A 24,811-nucleotide genomic window follows, 5' to 3' on the forward strand; every position below is an offset into this window, starting at 1 on the left:
AAAAGAATACAAGGCAGAAATAACTTCAGGATTGAAGACCACTACTATTTAACCATAGGAAGGGTATGAGAATAAAGGAGATAAAATCTCCAAATCTTCAGTACTGTTACACAGCACCAATTTCTGATTTGAGAACACAAATGTGTATTACTGAAAAGGAAAATGATAAGATTCGAATCTTTGGACTTACATAAAATCAGATAATATTACCTTTTTATGAACTGATYGATATCAAATTTAGAACCAGTTGAGAATTTTGCGTACACCCTTTAGTTGAGATGGAAAGTTGTCCCAATCAGCTTTGTTCTATCTCTAATTTTGTTCAAAATTTAATCTATTAGTATCTATTTGTTCCTGGCCAACATTTTTCTTTCTGTAATAGTCTCTTTGCTTTTCTTTGGTATGGGAGTCTTTCTTGGCAATCACAGTATCCCCRATTTGAACTTTACAGTTTCAATTCATCTTTCTTCAATATTCATAATCAGAACTGTCCACAGTAATCCAAATAGCACAAATATTTCCCCAAAGGATGAATAAAACTTTATATATTATTCAATTTGTTTTATGTTTTTTACAGATCTTTTTTATTAGTTTTTCTGTACTAACAAGTACACATAAGGATTTTTTTTTACTAGTCCATCATTTTTAACCATTATTTTTCCTCAAACATAAGAATATATGTATAYACATTATATATATTCACAATATACACACACACACACATATATATACTGCATATATATATATACACACATACATATATACACCATATACTATTATGTATCACATTTGTGTTGCTTCTCATCTAAATACTCCCTACAGAATAGTCTAATGCATCCCTTATGATAATGCTCCCTTTTGGGTTACTTTGTGTGATCTGACAATTTAATTAGCATACTCCTACTATTACACTCCTGTATTCCAAGGCTGATCTTCAAAGAACTCTGGCAATAGCTTTGTGCCATACTAATTGTCATATCCAGATCTCTGACTACCTAAAATTCCTTGTACTATTCACCTTATTTTCACCTTAACTTATAATTTTCTATAYGACCCTAGATCAGCTGCTTTAGTGAAATGGGATAAAATAGATCTATGATGTCTCTTTTATCTAGGAAATCACCTATCTATTTTGTTATTTGTTCCAGTTGCAAATTAGCTTTAGGAAGTGGCTTGGGAAAAGGAAATGCTTTTGTGTTCCCAATCCAAGAATAGCAAATATTCGGTCTTATTACCTGTAAACGACAGGTGGGAGATCTGGGAGCAACAAGCAAGTGAGATTCTTACTTGGAAAGGAAAATGCTCCCTCTAGTCCCCAAGGATGAAATAGTATAGTGACTTCAGAATGTATTAATACAACCTGACTGTACAATAAATAAATAAATAAATAAATGGTTGATGGAATAAGTAAAAAAACCCTTTAGATACTTTTTTTTCTGACAAATTTAGCAAGATTATAAACTACAATAGCTGTAGTTGTTAAAAGTTTTYGGATAGAAGCATGATGCACAAGTTGAGACAATTCTTTTCAGGTTTTAGAAAAGGTTTTCATATATTTTCAGTTTAAATTTAAAATGTATTTTATTGAAATAACATTCATTTCTGCAGACTCTGTTTTTCCAAATGCACCTATGGCACAGCTGTGCATGTGTTTGAGTAGCAAAGTAACTGATAATTGATGAACATATACCATACAGCTGAGCCTAATGTAGAACAGCAGCTAAATAAGCATAAAAATATTCAATATATTAAGAAGAAATGAGAAATTACTTGCAAATGAATCATCTCAGAGCCTAAAGAGCTCAGAGCCTGAAGAGCTTTTATTCTTTATTTCTACCATAAACTTAAAGAAGAATATAATGGCTTTAACTGGAAAAGCCATGAAGCAAATAGTAGAGGTATAGAAGATGGCAAGTACAATAGCTTGCAGTAGTAGCATACAAAAGAAGAGATAAAACTTTTCAAGATTTTAAGTTCAGTTGATTTTAAGTATCATTTGAGATGTTTTGCTCACAGTGTCACTTTTGTGTGAAGTACCTAAAGTAATGTGGAAGATATGTACATAGAACAGTTTCAAGCTTTCTCAYTTTAAAAATAATATTAGCTAACTGAAATTATACAGGTTTTCAAGTTTCAGTTTTTGGCATATGGGACCTTTTTTGAAGACTCTGTGTTATTCAGACAAAATTCTTGTCCCATTGAAATCAGTAGTACATTTGCTATTTGCTGCAGTGGGGCTCATGCCTTTCAATTTATGGAAGGTTTCCATACCAGCTTCTCAAGACATAGATGATACCTCTTTCCATTTGCTGGAGTTTTACATCCTAAGGCATACACATATTCAAGTCAGCATTTAGTAAGTAGGAAGCATTAAATACACGCTCAGCTGTGCTAAAGAAACATACACACTGACTACATGTGTATAAACAAATGCAGCTTTTTACAGTCTTAGATCTATATTTGCAGTGCTATTTCACTAGATCTTTTCTACTTGATTACCTGGACACGTACACTACTGAAAGCATATTCTTATAGAGTAATAGGGCTATTAAGCAGATTTGTCCATTTGATCTATTCTCAGACATTTCAGCACCATTCTGACTTTAAAACATTTTTAAAACCCCCAAAATGTAATTATTTTGTGATTCAAATATGAAAAAAGAAAAAAAAAAACTGCATACTGTCATAATGATGAAGTACATCACCCTAGCTTTAGTCATTTGGAGTATTCCATCAAGTCTCTAACTGCTCCTATGAAAAGATTCAAGATATCTTATGGGTCCTGTAGCTTGTGGGCTATTAAGTCAAGTCCCTTGTTTGACTTTCATGGTCATTAACTCATATAATCAGCAGAAAGAGACTGGCAATTCTAGAAAACAATTCAGCCTACCTATCTCAGGYGCTTATCGTAGATGTGATAGGCACAAACTAGCCTAATGGATTTTTATGAGTTTATACAACTGTATATTCAAAACTGACTAATTTGCAGCCAGAAGAGACAGGAGAGCCACAATTTAGTGGACTGTTGAATTATGCAGTAGCATAGTCTGCCATGAATCCTGATTACCTTAACATGTCCTTTTTCTGTTACATACATTTCATCCTAACTGTTAYCAATCTTTTCTTTCCTCAACTTCTACTCTCTAATTCCATCCCACATCTATAATTGTTTCTCATTCTTTCTTCTTTACTTTTCAGCAGCAAAAAAAAATTTGAAGAAAATAATATTCCAGAAATTCTCTTCCTCCATCGTTCCTAGAATTCCCAAGCACTATTAAAATGCACATATCAACACAGAATTTCTTGCCAAACCCCCTAGCAAAAGCTACAATGCYGGCCAATTAAAAAAAATGATTAAAGGGGTCAAAACTGAGCAAATAATGATCTTTTTGTTTATCTTCTGATACTAAAATAGCTTTCTTATCCACTCATTTCTCTCTTATTCCATCAGCTCTTTATATTTACCAGATAGTTTGAATAAATGATTTTCAGACTAAGAATTGCATGCATACTGTTCAATTAAGTAATTCTTTATTCATTGCCCCTTGTTCATGTTTATTTCCCTAAGGTGGGATTCATCTTCCCCACTTAAGACCTCAGCAGTGTAGAAGTCAGAATCCAAGAAAGAGAACCCAGGCTTCCTCTATTGTTAGAGAAGAAAAATAGGCACTTACAGAGCACAATTCATGATGTGCTAATGTAAATGTCTCAAAAAAGGTCAGACAAATGACACCTTAAAAGTATATATTTCTTCCATTGACCGTTAGAGAAGCTTAGGGCTCTGYTGCAGATGTCTACACAAAAGTATATTACGTGTCATGAATACCTCCCCCACCTCTAAGTTATTACAGTTCACACACCATTCTTTTTAGTCACATAGGTAAAAGCAAGAAATTTAAAAAATGTTGAGCAAGAAGTAATATGTAATAGTGCATTACTGTAAACTGTATTTTAATAAGTGCCATATAATCTATAATAATTTTTTTTTAAAAGGTGAAATTGCATATATCACAAACCTCTTCAGTGGATACATGACTATGTTAGGTTGAGAAACTCAGCTGGTTAACTAGAGCTAGCACATACCACATAAAAAAATCTGATGAGTCAGCTAGCAATTTGTCCAGAAGAACGCTAAAAATATACCCCTGTATCTCCTTAGTTTATATTATACACACCCATATTTCTTCTTAAGAATTTAATATAAATATTTAACTTAAGCAATATAGAGCAAATGCATAAATTATTTATTTTAGATAAATGGGAGAGCTAGGAGATATAGGAGGGTATGTCCAACTATGTCTACCTTTATTGGAAAAAAAAAAAAAAAAAAAAAAAAACCACTCTCTATTGCCATATAATAGAAGTTATTTCCTGTGTCACAATTATTCATCCTTCTAAGAAATATGTTTTGACTGTATAAGAATACCCTACTCACTTGCCATTTAATGCTGCTACTCCAACAGTGCTTCTGGCAATTGACATACTTGCCACAAATGTCCACTGCTGACTTTGAGGGTCCCACCTCTCAACTGTATTCAAATAGCTCCAACCATCATGGCCTCCCACTGCATAAATAGGCCCTTCAAGCACTGTAACTCCTAAAACGGAGGAGAGAGTGAGAGAAGATAAAAGTCTGCTTTTTCCAGTATTTTTTTAAAAGTTTTCTATAACATAGCTAACAAATAAACTTTCATTTTTAATGTAAAAATGGAAACCCCAATTTGAATTTGATTAATGAAGAATTAAAAGATGGGAATAAAATTAATGCCAATCAACATGGCTTTTTGAAAAACAGATCTTGTCAAACAAACCTATTTTCATTATTTGATAAGATTGTTTGCTTCATAAAATGACTTGTCAAGTATGTGATAGATTTAGATTTCTGTAAAGTGTTTGACTTGATATCTCATAACATTCTGATCATAAATTAGCTCCATAGAATATCTGTAAAGCCCATGATAAATTATTTATGGACTGGATACCTGACAGTTCTCAACTTGTTGTCAGCCTAAGGAGAATTTCATTGAATGATTTTTTTTCTACTGGGGTTCCACAGTGAATGGAAAGCCTGATGCTTTCAGCATTTTTGTCAATTTGATAATAATAAAATAATATAATAATAATAAAATAATAATAATAGAATTAGAAATAATTATATAGCAGTTTAGGTATATATATAGTAAAGAGGTATATATATAGTAAAGTATAAGAAAATACATAATGCGTCCCACATGAAGCTTAGTGGACTGGCCCAGAGTCAAAAACATATTCAAAGGCTGTGGGAAGTGACTTATAGTGAGAAGCTTAAGCTGCTTCATCAATTTACCTTATCAAGAAAAGAAATGAAATGTGGCAACTATAGAGAATGAGTACTGTTACAGAAAAAAAAAATGTTGGATATATAAGGATCTTTTATCTAGTGAAGAAAGGCAAAATAGAATCCAAAGCTGGGAAGCCAAAGTAGGACAAATTTAAATAAGAGGCAATTTTTTAAATGAGGGGTTTTACTCTCATCAAAGGAATTGATGAATTCTCTATTTCACAATATCTTCATTTAAGAGTTGAAGGCTCTGGAAGATAAGATATAGCTAAACACAATCTGATACCACACAGCGAGCTCAGGGTTTCCACTCTATGAATCCATGATCTCAAATGAGTAGCATTTTGGAAATTTCAGACTATACACAATCCTATTTCATAAATTAATGTCTTTTTTTTTCTATTCCATTTCAAATGCTCTGAACTTACCATAAAGTCAGAAAAAAATAACACCATTAAAGTTCCAGAGAATGAGTTTATTTTTTCGCAAAAAAGGGTCTACTTTTAAGTTAAGAAAAAAATGTGAAGATTTCACTTTCTGGATAGAACTGTGTTTTGTTCTGTTTAAGAAATGTCACTCATTCAAACACTAATTCGACTTTAAAAAACAGAGTTTGAATATGTTCCATCTTAGTGTTTGAAGTAATCTTATTTCTGCAATTTGATTTTTTTTTAACCTAAGAAACAGTTTTAAAACTGTTAACTGAAATTTTCCTGCTTATAAAGTCTGACCTGAATTTTTTTCTGTAGGATCTTCTGTGAATTCATCCTCATTTTTTTTTTTTTTTTTCTGGTCCAGAGAGTCTTCCTCATAAACACTCTTTATTCAACCATATTTCAGCTCTATTTTTTCCAACATATTAAAGTAAATATTAAATTGTTGTCATGGTCTGTCTGGCTCAATATCTCATCTCAGAAAGCAACCAATACCAAATGTATGAGGAGACATTTCAGTGAATCCATTGAAAAGCATGGGATAAACTGCATTTTGTTTCTTATCTTAATATTTAATAGCTATATATGTTTCTGAATCGTGAAGAATGAGACTTACATCTTCCAAAAAATACTTTTTAGTATTTGTTATAACATTATCATATGCTKTAGCTGTTTGTTTATATATTCTTCACACAAGAATAGAAATTCCYAGTTTTGCTGGGATAAAATAAATTATGTTCAAAGAAAGTTTAGGTGTGGGAATGTTTCTACATGCATATGTGCATTTATAATTTATGTCTAGATACACACACGTGCACACACACACACATACASATACACCTTTACATATAGAARGAGTTGTATCATCACAGTAATTTTCACAGCATATGTGATTCATGACAAAACTTCTCTCATTAGTTTTGAAAGTTCCACATTTTACTCACTTAATATCTCCTTTGCTCTTTTATTAGGACAGAAGAAGAAGGGCTGTCCTCAAATTAAACTTTGTAGCTCATTCATTATTTAATATTCTTTTATCATGTCTTTTCATATTTGAGTTTTATTCCTTTCATTTTTCTCTGTTGTAAGYTAAGTCGTCCTAATTATTTCAATCACCATTTTTTTGTAGAAAATCTGTTCTTTCCTCTTAATCACAATACTGTTCCTTGTGCATCCCTTTGAATTCTTTCTTTATTTCTTTTTTTTTTCTGAGATGACAACGAACCTTGATAAGTTTGATTGTAATGGATTTTCTCTCCACATTTCCCATTGCATTCTTTAACCAAACTTTATACTTAAGACATTCTTTACTGACTTCTCTACAATAAGAAATTTAGAGTTTATCCAACGAATGTAGAATCCCCTAATATGCAAGTACAGCATATTTCTTCCCTAATACCTTTGATTTTGCATTTACCACTTGCTATTATGTTATCAACTCAACTGTTTTCTGAAGTTCATCACATTATCCTCTGAACTTGTCTGATCTAACAGAATAACTTCTACACATTTTGCAACAACAATGTTCATTTCCATCTCCACAGAAGCTACTCTTACACGGGCCAACATTGCAGTCAGRAAACTGTCAAAATAAAATTGATGGGTTTGTGTGAGAGTTATGTCATATTCCTCTACCAAAAGGTGTGAATACAGTTATATCTACACCAAAGAAGAAATCTGAAAGTTTATTTTGCTTATAGAGCTTTAAGCAATGCAATAAGAAGTTRCTTATTTCTTTGCTTTTCCAAGTTTTCATTGCTTCTATAATAGCAAAATCCACTGGCACAAAGATAGGAAAATTGCTCTTTCCATACTTAGTACAGAGTTAGAAGGGCTTCTGTAATATCGCCTGTGCTGCTGAATTACAGCGCTTGCAAAATTGCTGTAGTTGACTCTCTCCCCCCGCAGGGTGCCAAATACACTGATATCTATACAGTTACTCCCTAAGAGCTGGTCCAGTTCCAGCCCACTGTGTTTTAAAATATTGAACAGATTCCTCAATACAGAATTCCATGCTGGCACAGTTATGACTGTATTAACTGTGAAGGAATACCACCATTTTGGACTAAGTAAACATATTACATTAATGCTCAAAGTGCAGTTTACTACTACCAATAATAAAAATAATAACAATAGAAAAAAATCCTGCACTCCATGGAAGTATAATTTATCTATTATTAAAATTATTTTAAATGTTTTTTCTCCTTTTTTTTAATTTTTGTTTTGATATCTATAGATGTTTGAGATGCATAAATGTGAAGTGGAACAGATTAAAAAACTTTTACTCACAGCTGGTAGCAGCTTACTCTAATGGTATATCCATAAAAACTAGTGGAGGCAGATATTGTGCATGTAGATAGTGTAAACAATATGGGGAAAGTGMTGAAAGAACTAAAAGGGAATTATTTACAAGTTGAAAAACCTGCTGGAAATTCCATGAGAGATGTAAAGTTTATCTATCTATATATATGTGTATTTTCTAAGAGGTAATCTGATCACAGTGTATAAGTATCTGCATAAAGAGAAGATTTTATGATTAAAAACCTAACTGACAGAGAAATAACAAGGTGCAATGACTGGAAATAGTAACTTGACAAATTCAGGTGAAGGATAAAGTTCAATTTTTTTAATATATGATGGCAAGGAATTATTGTAATTATGCTGATAGTTCCAGTGTTACTTGAAATTTTCATATGTATACTGATACTTTTTAGAAAGACATGTTCAAACTCAATGAGAAGGCATGTCCTCGAGGCAGAGACAACTGGGTGAAATTCTCTCTTTCTCTGGCAGAAAGTCAGTCTATAAGATCACAGCTGTAGCTTCAGGCCATAAAATCTATGACTCTATAAATTTGTTAAATTTGGCTATGAACATCATGGCCTCTCTGACTTTGGTAGAGACTCTGTCATGCCATGGGGAATATTTCTCTTTCACTATTTGTTCTGACTGGAATCTGTCTTCTCCTCCCAAATTAACAATGCTGAGGGTTGAGCTAGACAAGCCTGTCAAACCAATAATTGCAGGAGGCCTGCTGATGACAGGTTGAAAAGACAAAAATGTAAGATTTCGCACACAGTTTAATACATCATGACATAGAGAGTGAAACGCTTTGTGCAGGCATCTCTGTTGGGGGAAACAGCTAGACCTCTGAAGGGAAACTAATTGCATAAAGCTTTTTTTTTTTTCCTTCTTGTTTAACAGCAAATTTTTCTCTTCTACTCTTCATGCACACACTCTCCTTCCCGCTACAGTGGGATGATAAATTAATAATTCTCTTTATCTTCCACTCATTCTCCATCCACCGCTTAACACAGATTGCATAGTAGAAGTATGTAGGTGTAGGGAGAACAGAAAGTCAGATACTGACTGCAAAGATAAAGATCTTTTCAGGATACGGTCTGTCCACCCTGTCAAATAACGTAACTAACTGGTTCTTGACTTCCCAAACCTCCCTACTTCTTTCCAGAGAGTCGATAATGGATGCTGGATGCTATTCTGACAACGGCCTGCTCCAGAAACAATTCTCTAGTGTCCGTAAGTGTGACTATGCCAGATTTGTTTTCCTCGGTGCTTCAGAAATGATCCTGGTAGGTTCTGCATTCTCAGACTCCATATCACACGACAGAACTTGCAGCAGCTACCCTCAATACCACACCGTAAAACACTTTTCTCTGTGATACCACATTATTTCAAGCTCTTTGGACTGAGAAAGCAGCAAAAAAAAAAAGGCACAACTGGGTGAACTAAATATCAGAATAATAGATTAATAAGAAGTTCAATAATACAAAGCACAAGACCAAACATAACATTAATAATAAGATTATTTTGCCAATGAGATAAGGGCTCTTAGCTCTCAGTGGAAAGCCTCACTTACCAGTCTGGGAAGGGTGCTCTTCCTCTTACTTGCATTTTTCTGTCTTGTATGAAAYTATAAACAGTTAAGGAGTGGGATCTAGCATTCAGTTATCACAAATATCTGTGTCCTTCCTTCCTCTCATCTGTTCTCTACTCTGCTTTGTGTTAATCCAATTTACAATAAAAACAACTCCTTCTGGAGGATCTCAGGAGATCTATCCCAGAGCCTCATGGCTACTCTGAAATGGTGGAAACCATATTTTCAGTGCAGTTTCCTGACTTTTCTGACTAGGTCAGTCTGTTAAACCAAGACATCCCTCCCACCTTCCAGGTAATGAACTTAGTTACTAACAGCAAAATTCTAATGCTTTCAAAGAAGGAAATTAAACTTAAATTTCACATATCTTTGTGTGAGTCAAAAAAATAAAATCAAAATCAAAATCAAAACAAAACAAAAACTTGTAATATTGGTGAATTTGGTAAAATTATTAAGTAAACTTGATTAGACATTGCAGTGTTCTGGAAGAGCTAAAATTATTTTATTTTCCATAAGAATTTGTTTTTAAAATACATTTTTGTGAATTGCCAGAATCTGTAAAAGAGACAATAGTTCTCTTTGATGATACAAACTGCAAATAATCCCATTTAAAATATTGCTAGGTTTTGCTACTGCAGAGATGTTGCAGTCTGTTGAACGCATAAGCATTATCATTACTAATGAGATAGGTATATATATGTATAAGTTATATAATCAGAACTGAGTATTTTAAGAAAAGTTGGTTTTGACTAATTTATGTCTTCATGTCTTTACAACCAATAATTTGCCTTATGAAACATTTGTATAATGCATGGCTTCAATCACAGATAAAATTTTGTCAAAGAACTTGATGATTTTTTTAATCAATTCAAATCAATGAAGTTGGCAGGCTCTTATTCCTGTGATGCAATGCCAATTAAAAGCTTTCATTCCCTCCTCACTATTAAAATTATATTCAGTATTTGTTAATAACAACATACAGTGGTGTGCATCTGTCTTTTGAAGTAAATCAATCACTGTATACGCATCTGGGACTCATCTGTCTATGTGAGAGAAAAGACAACCAAAGAGATCARGTCCAAGGCAAAATCAAATGCCTATAGTAGCAGAACAATTCTYTCCAATCAGTAATTGATTTTTATAGAAATATCACTTTTTTCTTCTTTTCCTATGTGCTTGGGCTATCCAGTACATTTTCTGTTACAATTATTAAAAATAGWATGAGAACATTAATCACACACATCTTGGAAAGGAAAGACATGGGAGGCTGGACTTACAAAGATACAAAAATTTCTATTCTTACTAAGCCATGCTGAGAGAAATAATTAATTTCTTCAATTACTATTTACTCAGAGGATTGTGAATGGTATTGAGCATTCAATGTTCTCCTTGGCTTTCACCCTGTCTGAGAGTGATATTGATGATGCTAATTCTGTTTTGCTGATGATTTCTCTGAATAGGAGAAATGTCCAGGAAGAGACCAGCTGTGACATTCACTCTCCTGCCTGGCATGAGGGTGAAAGTATAAGCGATRCTATCTGCAATCTCTTAATGTATTCAGCCTTCTGGTTAAAAAAGTAAAAATCTCCCARTTAGGAAGTTAAATTTTAAAGGATCACTGGAAAAATTAGATTAGCTTTTTTTTTTCCTATATACAGCAGCAGTTTGTTTTCTGCATCCACTTTCCACTTCTTTTTAATTAAAAACTCATATTGGAATATTAAGAATAATTTATGTAAATTTTTAAGATTAAAAATCTAATCTTATAAAGATTAGTAATTAAAAATCAAAAAGWTAAAACAATGTGCTGAAAATGAAAAGTAGACCATTAAATGTTGCAGGAAAAATCTATATTTTCTTTCTAAATATCTCTGCCTATTTTGTTTCYGACTTCAGCTCCTCCATTTCTATTTCACCTTTTTTCTGCCATCTTTCTCTCATCCATAAGAGCTAAGRGATTTTTCCCTTTCCATTTTTGGATGTTGACACACGACTTGAAAAGACTCAAAATGTCATTCTGAGAGAGTGAAAATGTAGTTTTGARAATATTAACGTCTAATTTTTTGTTTAAATTGGTTAAGCAATTTTGATTTAAAATAATGAAATATGACCATAATTTTGCAAAGTCAGCTTCATAGATGTTGTTAGACATATAATTTTCCTTTTATGTTTAATATTTTKTTGAAAATATGCATAGAAGTAAATTATAGATAGATAAATTTTGAAGACAGCCAATGAAACAAGTCTTTTGAATCTAAGTATGGAACTGCTGGAAAGAAAAAYATAGCAATGAAATGAAGTAATGTAGAAATGGAAATCCTGATACAAATGATGATGTTCATTTAAGAAAACAAATTGGTTCATTGCATCATCAASAGCTGACTGTAGATTCAACAGTGTTCTCATTAATGGAATAGTTATTTGATTGTGGYTGATAAGCATGAGCCACAACCCCTGATAATTTATAACATGTGTTAACCAATTGCTTTCATCAAATAATGGCTGAAGACATTTAAATACAATGTTAAAATAGACAAAAAAAATCATTTGGCAACACACTGTGCTTCACTGTCATCTGATTTTGCATCACCTTTCTTAATAAAAGCCTGATTGAAATCTGGGAAACAAGATGTTCTAAGGGGCAGACTCCTGTTCCCACTGTTCTGTTGCAGCTGTAGATTCCCAGATCACCTTGCAGTGGATCTCTCACAGAATGGTTGAGGTGGGAAGAGAGACCTTGAAGTCTTCTAGTCCAACCCCTATGATCAAAGGAGGGTTAGTTAAAGCAGCTTGCTCACACCAGGTCAGGTTTTGAATATCTCCAAGGACAGAAACTCCACAGTCTCTCTGGGCAACCTATTCCAGTGTTTGACCACAGGAAAAAAAAAAGAATCTTATGTTTAAATGGAATTTCTAATATTTCTATTTGTATTTCACYGGAGATCACTAAGAAGTGTCTGGCTCTGTATTCTTTATGCCTCACATTAGATAATTATACACATTGATAAGATCCCCCACTGAGCCTCCTCTTTCTCAGGCTGAACAACCYCAGTTCTCTCAGGCTCTCCTCGTACAAAGGATTCTCCAATCCATTAATCATCTCAGTGGTCTTTTGCTCCAGTAAYKCCACGTCTCTCTTGTAGTAGAGAGCCCAGAACTGGACACAACACTCCAGATGCAGACTCATCAGGGCTGAGTAGAGAGGGAAGATCACCTCCCTCAACTTGCTGCAATGCTCTTCCTAATTCAGCCCAGGATGCTGTTGGTCTTTGACACAAGTGCACATTACTGRCCTGTGGCTAACTTGGTGTTCGACAGGACTCCCAGACTATTCTCTGCCAAGCTGCTTTCCAGCCAGTCAGCCCCCAGCTTGTACTTGTGCATAGGGTTATTCCTCCACAGGTGCAGAACTTGGTATTTCCCTGTTGAACCTCATGAGATTCTTGTCAGTCCATTTGTCCAGCCTGTCAAAGCCCTTCTGAAGGGTAATACAGCCACCTGGGGTACCAGCTACTCTTCCTAGTTTTTACAAATCTGCAAAATGGCTGACGGTGCACTCTGTCACACGATCCAGGTCACCAATGAAGATTTTAARTACAATAGCCCCAGTATCAACCTGTAGGGCACACCACCAGTGACTAGCCTCCATATAAACTCTGTGCTGCTGATCACAATTTTTGAGCGRGTAGTTCAGTCTGTTTTCAATCCACCCACTGTCTACTTATCTAGCCTGTATTTCAACAGTTTATCTATGAGGATGTTATGGGATACAGCACCAAAAGCCTTACTAAAGATAAACAATATCAACCTCTCTCCCCTCATTCACCAAGCTAGTCATTGTGTCATAGAAGGCTATCAGCTTGTTCACGCATTTCTCCTTCATAAATCCATGCTGACTATTCCAAACTACGTTCTTGTTCTTCATAGGGACTGATGCCAGAAGTCACAGGCTTCCCTCTTCCTCCTCATGAGAGACTCCATTTCCCAACTCAATAAGCACAATCTTCCCTCATTATTGCTGGGGTCCAGGTCTTCAAGCAACAGGGGCCTGAKGTTGCACAGTCTGGTGACCTCCTACAGTTCCTTACTGAGCAACAGACYTTCCAACAGTGCATACCCTCTACAGGCAAAGAGCCCATCTCCCCAGACCTCAGCCCCAGCCCCAGCAAGGGGCCCCAGGCACCCCTGCAATTGCAGAGCTGCAGAGCTGCCTCTTTCCTTGGGAGCTTGGGTTGAGTCAAGGTCCCTGATGTGTAGCTGCTCCAGTGGCTGCTGGGGACTRTGCCCCATAGCACGTCACCACCAATGCAGAGCTCACAGATTCTGCCCAAGCAGAGATCTGGCCACCTTTTCTGCAAGCTGCTGCACAAGCTGCTGCACCTGTTTGTTGCCTCCTTTAGCTGTGCTCAAATCCTGCTATACATCAAATCCTGCTATACATCAAACCCTGCAATCTGTTTTCTCTTGTTTCCTAAGAAGCCAAACTGACAAAGTTCTAAGCAATGCAGAGGTGTTTACTTTCACCATTAGGTATCACTTGAGCCCTAAGTTTSAAAAGTATACAAGAATCATTCACAAAGTCACAGGCTTACATACATTTTTTAAAAATCAGGCCCTGAAACTTGYCTCTTTACCTGTCAGTAAAAACTCTAGCTCACTTTTTAGATTATAATAAATAGTAAAGGTAAGGAAACAAAAATCAATAAATAAACTCTTTCAATTAGACCAGGTAGTATCATATATGAAGAATTCAGTTAATACTAGTTCTTTTGTTTTGATGTCAGCTCTTACATGCCAGAAGTTCTATGTGATTGTTATATCATATGGATTTAAGAGTGAGGTAGTCCCAAAGGGGTTTTAACCTCCCTGTCATAGAGACTGGAGTGCAGTAAACTTCATCTATGTATCAAAACTGATACCAAAGTTACTGAATCCATGACAACCACAGAGTGCTATAAACACTACATAAATCCAAATCTAAATGAACTTATTCGACAAAGCTCACAAAGTAAAATATTTTCCAGTAAAATTGATGATGTCTGTTCTCTTTTTGTAATATTCTGGTTTATTTGTTTTAATAGGAAAAAAATCAGATAAATTTAAACAGTCTGTAATGAAATGTCAGAGTTCCACTCCTATTAGCACACAGCAGAATTCCTCTTCCTTAAAGAGCAAAGGTACTGAACTCTACAAAAAATTTATTTTTCTTAATAGTGAAACAAATGAATTTTCTTTTGAAAAAAAAAAATTGTCTTTTTCCAGTCAAGATGCTGAAAAATGTATTTTTAAAGGTCAGCTCATTGACTTCATGATACACTTTTTCATGTTCACTGCAAGTGTCCTATACTAAAGTGACATCAGAGTTTGTAATTTTGTTTCCCCACATTCTGTGTCTGTTAAATCATAAATAGCCATCTGGATTTCACTCAGAAAGTAGATAATGGTATTATTTAAATATGTTATAGAGAGAAGGTTCCTAAGTAAGACAATAACAGTTCTAGCTGATACCTGAAGTCTTACTGTCACTGACCGAAGTGCACACAAGTGTGATATCACTGTCCTCTCTTTAAGGGTTTCATTTGCTAAGAGAAAACAAAGATAAGGCCAACACAGCTTCTCTTCCCACATCTCATCTTCAACAGTTTGGTGAAACTTGTTTGAGGCAAGATCCAAATACCAGTGCCATCTTGAAGCAGAACAGCTCTAAAACAGTGATGGCTCTTTGGCAGTRTATTTTTAATCAGTAGAGCAAAAAAAGTTACCACAGAAGAGCATGCAGTATGTTCACATGAAACATTGAAATTCTTTTGGATTTAATGTCCCACACAAGACTACTGATTTGTTTTTATGCTGAGAAAAGCAAACATACATTCAAAATGGGAGAGTTTTCTTATAGAAGAAATACATTAAAACTAATTAAGTGTATTATTTATCTAATTAAAGAAAGTGGAAATTAGTGGAATCAGCACTTACATATTTTTAATCTGTACAAAAGAATAACTTTGGCATTGTAAGACTAATCTAACTTATCTATTTTTTGATGAACCATTTTGATTTTCATGAGATTCTGAACAGTTTGACTTTGTTACTCCACATTTAGCTTCTGGACAGCTGAGACCAGAAATGCAAACATGAAGATTTCTTTTTACAACAGGAAACATCTTTTTTTGAAGAGGAAAGATGCTTTCAGTAACATCTTCAGTAGAGATGATGAGATAATGAAGTGAATACTAGTCTAAGTAGTAGAAGTTGCAATTAAAATTTCTTTTAATGGTGGAGAAGTTATGAAAATTAAGAGGAGAAAATGCAGCATTAAAGCAGACACAGCAAGCAATAGAGGTCTATTCTGAAGCAAAATGAAGCATGATATAAGATCTTAATGGAAAGATCAGAAGAATATTTGTAAGCATCAGGAAAAAAAAAAGTGCCAGTAAAGCCCATCAGTTGCATATCTGTTCTGAGATWTAAATGGAACACAGCTAGCAAGAGCTAAATAGTCAATTCTCGTACGACTTACTTTATGTAGAGTTCTTATCATACAAAACAAATATGAATAATACTCTAAGGAATTACTCAGAAAATCCATTTTCTAACCATTCTAAAATTTCCCCAAAAATTTCCTATATGGTAAATATTGCACGGAATTATAAAGAAAGGAGAAAAAACATCTGATAGCAAAGTTTATGTATGAAGGCTGTATGGGTGCATTATTCTCATATAAAACATTTTTTTCAAATATCATACTACCAGACTAGAGAAATTATAAGTCATTGGTTATGATCTCAATTTATAATGTACTGGACTCTTGGACTCTTTCAGAAAATTAAATTATTATTACATAATGCAAGCTATTTGGCAGATGGTTAAATTAATCCTTTTTATACTGATGCAAATAGTAAAAAAATATATATAAATAATGCCCAAATTGCAGGACAATTTACCTACTCAAAGTAAACTATAAGAAGTTAAGATAGTCAAATGCTCTAAGTATAGTAGAAATAAATCCTATTGTTTCCCTAAAAGTGACCAAAAGCTTTATAACTCAATGTTTGTTCTTCTTTCAGTCATATAGAAATTAGTAACTATTAACCTTCATTCCCATAATAAATATGTTTTCTGGAAAAATGTGTAATTTTGATAAAAAGTGTCCTAGCTAAATTGTGTATCAGCTTATTGCTGTTAAACATATAATAAATGCAAATTGAAACTGGCATAGTCCTGAACTTAAAAATAAATAAATAAATAAATAAATAAATAAATAAAAATTACAATCAAATTGTGGATACAGGAAGAAAAAATAAAAGTAAAACAAAGAAGGATAATCACTTGCAGATAGAATGTTGCTGTATCTTGGGAAGAATATATATATATATACACACACACATATATATATGTTTCTTTTTTCTTTTTTACATGGAAAATAATGCTCCTAGTCAATTAGATTTAGGAGTTTATGAAAAAAATGTGTATTTTTTTTTTTAGCTAAATGAGATCTAAAAAGAAATATTGCTAGTGTGCAATGGCATGTACTTTCCCTTTCATTATCAGCACTATTTTCACAAAGTTATGTATATATTAAAAAAAATCAATATTATGTCTAATTAGTTGCTGAGATCTGTACAACTTCAATAATTTATCTTAAGAGATTGGAATATGATTTTTAATTTGCCTTTCTGTGATGTTACAAAATAATAGAACATTGTCTTTCATATTTCTAACTTGCTTTGCTTTCCTGGATGCATTTGTGAGATAAATCTAATGCCCTCATACCCTTGAACTTTCAAAAGCAATAATGTTTAATAAAATTGCAGCAACTGTAGATTCATATTAATACTGCCATTTGGATACTAAAAGGCAAAGAAAAATGCTGGGTTAGACATACGTTTGCTCTGCATTTCTACTGTTTTATAGAGACACATCATTTTAACTGGGAAGGATAAGCTAGTACCCAACAACTGAGGGTTGCTGTTTTTCAAAGTGGAAGTTACTTCTTAAGAGAGTAGSCATATGCTATAGCATGGCAGTGAAGGTGAGGACATGAATAAACCAGTGACTTGATAGCTGAGTATTAAACTTGATCAAGCAACACCTAAAGTTTTCTCCATCCAGTTAAGCTAAGCATTTAGTTTCCGGGTAGCTGCAAATTTCTAACAACCTCCCTTCTCACCACATCCACAGAAACGTAATTGGACAATTCTGACCTAATTCTGGCTAACCTTGCTGTTTCTCTGGATTCGACTCCTGCCCTCTTCATGTCTTAAGCCTTTTTTCTTCCATGTTACTGGTCTCAACACACACACAAAAAAGTAATGAAAGTAAATCCCTACTTGCTTTCAATTATGGAGGAGGTTTAATTAATTGATACACAGCTTTCACACAATGTAATCTTAAACTCCGTGTGAAATATCTGCATAGTTCTTGAGATATATTTGGCCGTGCACACAGAGCTGCTGTGGGTCTATCTGGGAGTTTAGTGTGTGATAAACTGGAGAATTAGACCTGACCTACCTTCCTGAGTGAATAATCAGTGACACATTGTTGAGTGTCTGTTCATCCAGAGACAGGTATCAAGGTTGATTAAAAGAATTAAAAAAAAATACCCCTGCCCTCTTGGGCCAGAAGATATTATACTGGCATGTTAATGTAATGCAGATTTATAGAGGTAAGGATGTGCTTACCATTTCTTTACTTACATTCCATTTTGCAGACAAGACACCAAATTCTCAACTCTGCCACACCATTATCATGAGAACCTGACTCAGAAATTATTATAACTGTTACCATTATGATTTGTAGCTCTTCAGTGATTTGGGTCATGATCTACTACTTAATAAGGGAGCAAAGTACAGTGACAAGGTACTTTATAATTCAGAAAAAATATCTCTTTAATGCTCCTGGTGATTAGGACAAAAATCTAGGGCAAAAATCTAATATACATGCAAATCAACATTGCTGAGAAAATACTTTAAGAGTCTGAGGTCTTCTGTCAAAAAAGTGGAAGCTAGAATGGCATATTTCCCTTGAGATCTCTACATTAAAAAAATAACAATTTAACAACAGGCATACATGGTGCTATGCAATATTGTGTGAAAGAGAGATTCTCAAACTAACCTTTAACAGCTGCTTCTGGAATAGTAAATAATACAGCTATGCCAGAGCATTGCTGTATTTTGGTAAGTTGGCCTGTTCTAGAATTACTCTACCCTCCTTAATGCTTAGGTGCTTGTAATATGTCCAGGATTTGGCTATTTTCTTTGGCATATCTGTGATTGTGCACCATTTAGACATATCACCCTACAGAGAGCAACATCACACATCTCCAGCACGATGCTGCCTTGTGAAATGCAGACATACCTAAATAGATTTACCATTGCAGAAAAGCAAGATATTTCCAACAAGATTCAACTCAAAGACCTCTCTTGGGACAGAGTATATCAGTCATTCTCCTTGAGATATTTGTTTTCTTTTCCAGTCATCCTGTCTAGATTAACATCATGGTGGATAAACTTTTGTAGAAGAATATAAAGGAAGAAGGGATAGATTAAAGATTTAAATTGTTTTGTCATATTATATAGATAACAAGGTAGTGGACATTTTCTTTATATTAATGAAACATGCATATTATATATGAATGCATCAGGCTCATAACTCTTTTGATTTAAAGTCGAGCTGAATAGGTGCTGTGGTCATTTGAGCTGCACACAGTTAGAAACATGACATGGTGTTGCCCAACATAGTAGAGTTCAGTCTGTATTATGAGTATGGTTGAATGAAGGGCTTAATTATTTTCAAGTTGATTTTTAGTAGACTATTTGTTTTACAATAAACAAATAGATGCCTGTTGACTGTGCCTGAGCAATTAATTATCAATATACTCTAATAAACCAAGATCTGGGAAAGTTTCCTTCATCTAGTATTCTAATTTTTGACACTACAATGTAGCACTGATTTAAAAGAATAACAAAAGCAAACTTCTAGAGGAAAATACTATTATATCTTTTGGTAACTCTTTTATTTGTTAATAGTCTATATGTTTAGAGCACTTTTTTGAAAACAAGTTAATCATAAATAAATACAGTTTTGTTATTGATCAACACAATATGATCCACTATAAGATCAGCCTGTTAGTTTCAATGCTAATTTCATTCCCCTCACTTCACTGAATATATAAGGGTATTTCTTTATGATTCACTGCTGCCTGGTTTCCTATTCATAAAGGCGCTGGAGGTTCTTATCTACCTTTATGTTGATAATGGCATTTCAGATTCCCATACATCTGCCTACACATCCCTCTGCTTTGTTTGCTTCTCATAGTGGTTTATATAATGGTTTGTTCTACATCCCATTCATTTTGTAATAACATTTTATCTTTTATCTTTTTTTTTTAACTAAAAGATGTAAATTTGCCCTTTTTTTTGCCTCATCTGTAGCCTTGCAATTATGGTACATAAAAAGAAGAGGCTATCCCGCAAGCTAGTGGAGAAAGAAGAAGAAGAATCCCCTTCATTCTCTGCATTTCTTATACTCTTAATAGTTATCATGGATGCACCTGTTAAAGCTGTATTAAGCCTTCACTTATATTCCCCATTCTTCTTTAATATTTTCTGTTTTGCCTTGAATGCTTTTGATAAATTATAACTTTATAGACAAGCATGTATGTACTGATGCTTAGACATTAAGTAAAATAAAGTTATCATTTAATTACTATGAGAAAAAAATTAAATGTAAGATGAAAGTTAAACTTTCACTGACTTGAAAGCTATCCTTCAGTGTAGGTCTGAAGAGAAGTATCACTTATCTTTAGATTTTCCTTTTTGAACAAGTAATAATTTACAGTATTTTATATTTCTATATTTTATAAAAAGGTAAAACTCCAACAGTTGATAAATTGTATAAAAGCTTTTTCTCAGTTGTTGCTACTCCAATCTACTCTGTTTGAGTATGCGTAATCTGCATAATTTTTATCATAATCAATTGTTCGTTATAAACCTTTAGTATCAATCTCTTTATGACATTCATTTTGTCCTTCAGCTGTTTCAATACAATCAGCTGTTGTTTTTGCTATTACTGATTTAGCAGAATTTCTAGTATATGCACCTTTTTCTGATATTTTCTGATATTTTCACGTGAGGTATATTTTAAAATAATCTACTGAAATTTTAGACATCTATAGTTCAAAAATATATTTTTTCTTCAAATGAAATCAATGGATAAAATATTTTAATGATAATTTTAATTTTATTGATGGACCTTTTATTATTAATTAGAYTGCTGATTATAACAACATATTTATTATCAATTATTTTACTGATTTCTTTATTAAGGAAATATCAGAAATACTAAATGAGTGAGAGCTTCCACTAGTACTACCTGGTATGTTACCAATAGCTTTCAGACATTAAATACTTCATGACTTTCTCAGTTTTATTTAAATATAAATTGTCTTACAAATCTTATTCAACTTTTTTTGTTTAATATAATATCTTAAGTATTTTTTTCCCAAAATAAGTCATTTTGGTATTTCCTAAATCATACATACATACATCAATAAATCACTTCTGTATTTTTATTATCTTCGACTACAACACATGTATCATTCACTGGGATCTAAGTTACCTTTGCTTTAATAAAAAGTTACAATTGTTCTTTTTTTATTATTTTCCATTGAGAATTCTAAGTTAGTTCACTTGATAAGTTAACAAGACAGAAATATAATCTGTCCAAACACAGAGAAATATTTTTATTCCTGATTAATTACCATTTTTCAATTTTTCTTAGAGTTTCTTAACATCATAAAATCTGTTCCTATAAAGGAGAAAACCCAGACATCTCCCTTTTTTACCAAAAAAAAAAAAAAAAAAAGGAGAAAGAATATTTATTTTTTTAAAATAAAACATTGATACTTTTATTGCAATAATATTTGATAGAAAACTATTGTATTTATCTAAAGATTATTTCTTTAATAGCTTGATTTGAAGGAAAGTGTTAGGTAGGGAGTCCAAATCCTTAATGCAGAGGCAATGTAATGGCTGAATCTATTTGTGTTATCTATAGAGTGATTTGGTCGAGGACGAAGTGCAAGGATTTGACTGAGAGATTTTTGGCCTTATGCTTCTATGTCCAAATTACTGTTTTAGGCTGAATAAAGTGCTACATAACTTTTAATAGGTTGATGCCACAGCATCACAGAATCAGTAAGGTTGGAAGGGACCTCTGGAGATCATCTAGTCCAACCTCCCTGCTCAAGCAGGGTCACCTAGACCATGGTAGACAGGGTTGCAACCAGGCGGGCCTTGAAGATCTCCAGAGAAGAAGACTCCACAACCTCTCTGGGCAACCTGTGCCAGGGCTCCGTCACTCTCACAGGGAAGAAATTCCCCCTCACGCTCAGGCGGAACTTCCTGTGCTTCAATTTCTGCCCATTGCCTCTTGTCCTGTCACAKGGGACAACTGAAAAGAGTTTGTCCCTGTCCCCTTGACACCCTCCCTTCAGGTACTTGTACACGTTGATCAGATCCCCCCTCAGTCTTCTCTTCCCCAGGCTGAACAGGCCCAGCTCTCGCAGCCGTTCCTCACAGGAAAGGTGCTCCAGCCCTCTGATCATCCTCGTAGCCCTGCGCTGGACTCTCTGCAGTAGCTCCATGTCTCTCTTGGACTGGGCAGCCCAGAACTGGACACAGTACTCGAGATGAGGCCTCACCAGGGCTGAGTAGAGGGGCAGGATCACCACCTCACTCGACCTGCTGGCAACACTCTCCCTAATTCTCCCCTGGCCACAAGGGCACATGGCTGGCTGGTGGTCAACCTGTCATCCACCAGCACTCCCAGGTCCTTCTCTGCAGAGCTGCTCTCCACAAGGTCAGCCCCCAGCTTGTACTGGTGCCTAGGGCTATTTCTCCCGAGGTGCAGGACTCTGCACTTGCCCTTGTTGAACCTCAGGAGGCTCCTCTTCACCCAGCTCTCCAGCCTGTCCAGGTCTCTCTGAATGGCAGCACAGCCCTCAGGTGTGTCAGCCACTCCTGCCAGCTTGGGATCATCTGCAAACTTGCTGAGGAGGCACTCTGTCCCCTCATCCAGGTCAYTGATGAAGAAGTTGAACAGAATGGGACCCAGGACTGAGCCCTGAGGGATGCCACTAGCACCAGGCCTCCAACTGGCCACTGATGATGACCCTCTGAGCTCTGCCTTTCAGTCAGTTCTCAAGCCACCTAACCGTCCACTCCTCTAACGCTCACCTCCTGAGCTTGCCTAGGAGGATGCCATGGGAAGCCTTGCTGAAGTCAAGGTACACAACATCCACTGCTCTCCCCTCATCTRCCCAGCCASYCATTCCATCACRGAARGCTATCAGGTTGGTTAAGCAGGATTTCCTGTTGGTGAATCCATGCTGGCTAMTCCTGATCACCTTCTTCTTCTCCATATGCCTGGAGATGACATCCAGAACGAGCTCTTCCATCACCTTTCCAGGGACGGAGGCGAGGCTGACGGGCCTAGAGTTGCCTGGGTCCTCCTCCTTGCCCTTTTTGAAGACTGGAGTGACATTGGCTTTCTTCCAGTCCTCAGGCAYCTCTCCAGTTCTCCAGGACCTTKCAAAGATGATGGAGAGTGGCCTGGCAACAACATCCACCAGCTCCCTCAGTACCTGTGGGTACTTCTCATCCAGGCCCATGGATTTGTGGATGTCTAGCCTGCCCAGAAGGTCTCTAATCCTATCCTCCTCAACCAAAGGAAAGTCTTCCCTTCTCTGGACTTTCTCCCTCATGTCCAGGCTGCAGGATTCATGAGGGCTGCCCGTAGCAGTGAAGACTGAAGCAAAGAAGGCATTCAGTAATTCACCAGAGCCCCTGCCACATTCAGTAGCAGGCCCACATTTTCCCTAGTCCTCCTCTTGCTGCTGATGTATTTGAAGAAGCCCTTCCTGTTGTCCTTGACATCCCTTGTAAGACTCAATTCCAATATCTTCTTACATAACTGCAATTGCCAAATTATATACTTTTTTTGAAAAAAAAAAAATAAAAAGCTCAGTCTTGTTCCTTAGAACAGGATTATTCGTTGTTGCCAGGCAACAACTGGTAAACCTTTTCGAAAATCCTCTTTCTTCACGACATACTTAAAAATTTGCAGCTACACAGGAATGTACTGGATTGGAAAAGAATATTTCATCCTGTTTTGGCTAACAAGTGGTTATTTATAAGTATTTCATTCGTGTTTCAACGAGGAATAAAAGGAATAGTCAATAATCTGCATCGGCATTTGGTGTGTTTGCTCAGTCCATCCTCATTATTACAAGGAAAAAGTTGTGCTATTGCTCCAAGTCTGTGTCAGTGTAAAATTAGATTGTTAGTTTTAGCATAATTGATTAAAAATAGTTTAAACTATCAGATTTGATTTTTTTTTACTTAGATGGAGAATAGAGCACACTATTGCTAAGTACAGCTGATAAAAAGTAATTTAAGACATGATACCCAAATCATATCTCTAAGCCCTAAATTGAAGTGCCCTTAAAAAAGAAACAATTTAGACTCTTCAGACAAGTTGAATTGAAGAAGACTACCCAAGTACTATCAGTTTTATGATGAGAACTGATTCTGGGAACTTATTTCTAGATTTAAAATGTTATATTGGTACTAACACCCTGCTTCACAAAAATTTGAAAACGAAAGACTCACAGCTTTATGTATTTTAAGACTTTAATTTGGCTTTAACTGAATATAATTGATGCAATACAAAATTTTACTTGTCAAATTTGTAAATGAAGTGTTCTCTGTGGTGCAAAGCTTATCTGCAGCTCAAGACTAGAAAATGAGATTTAAGTGTGAGTATGACTAATGTGGGTCCCTTGCATATATATATTGCTTATGCCAGTCTGTTAATTTCTACCTTTTACTCTAAGATATATTAGATTAAGACAACATGACATCTTAGAGTTTTTCTCTATTGTTATAAAGGGAGTTTACTCAGATGCAGATATTTATTTGTTTAAAGGAATACCCATCAAAGATTTCTGACTCACAATACAGCTAGTCCTTTAGTTTGAGGGAGTAATAAAGTTCTTGCTTATTTCTCACTTCTTTCGGAATTTTGATTTGGAAAACAAATAGAAGTTAAAKGATTATCTTAACTTGTGGAAAACATCCCATCACTAAGTCAAAATTCATTATC

At 34.9% G+C, this 24,811-nt stretch overlaps 1 protein-coding gene across 1 annotated transcript in view; it reads right to left on the reverse strand.

Annotated features, from left to right (window-relative positions):
- The window catches only part of KLHL1 (kelch like family member 1), a 248,194-nt gene that overhangs the window by 32,579 nt on the left and 190,804 nt on the right, over positions 1-24,811 (reverse strand). The window contains exon 8 of the mRNA XM_085309552.1: positions 4,436-4,598. Within this exon, the coding sequence (XP_085165678.1) occupies positions 4,436-4,598 (163 nt within the window). The remainder of the gene's footprint in view (positions 1-4,435; positions 4,599-24,811) is intronic.

Source organism: Rhea americana, unplaced genomic scaffold (genome assembly GCF_003343005.1).
Source record: "Rhea americana isolate MKP2758 unplaced genomic scaffold, rheAme1 scaffold_3, whole genome shotgun sequence".
Classification (NCBI taxonomy): Eukaryota; Metazoa; Chordata; class Aves; order Rheiformes; family Rheidae; genus Rhea; species Rhea americana.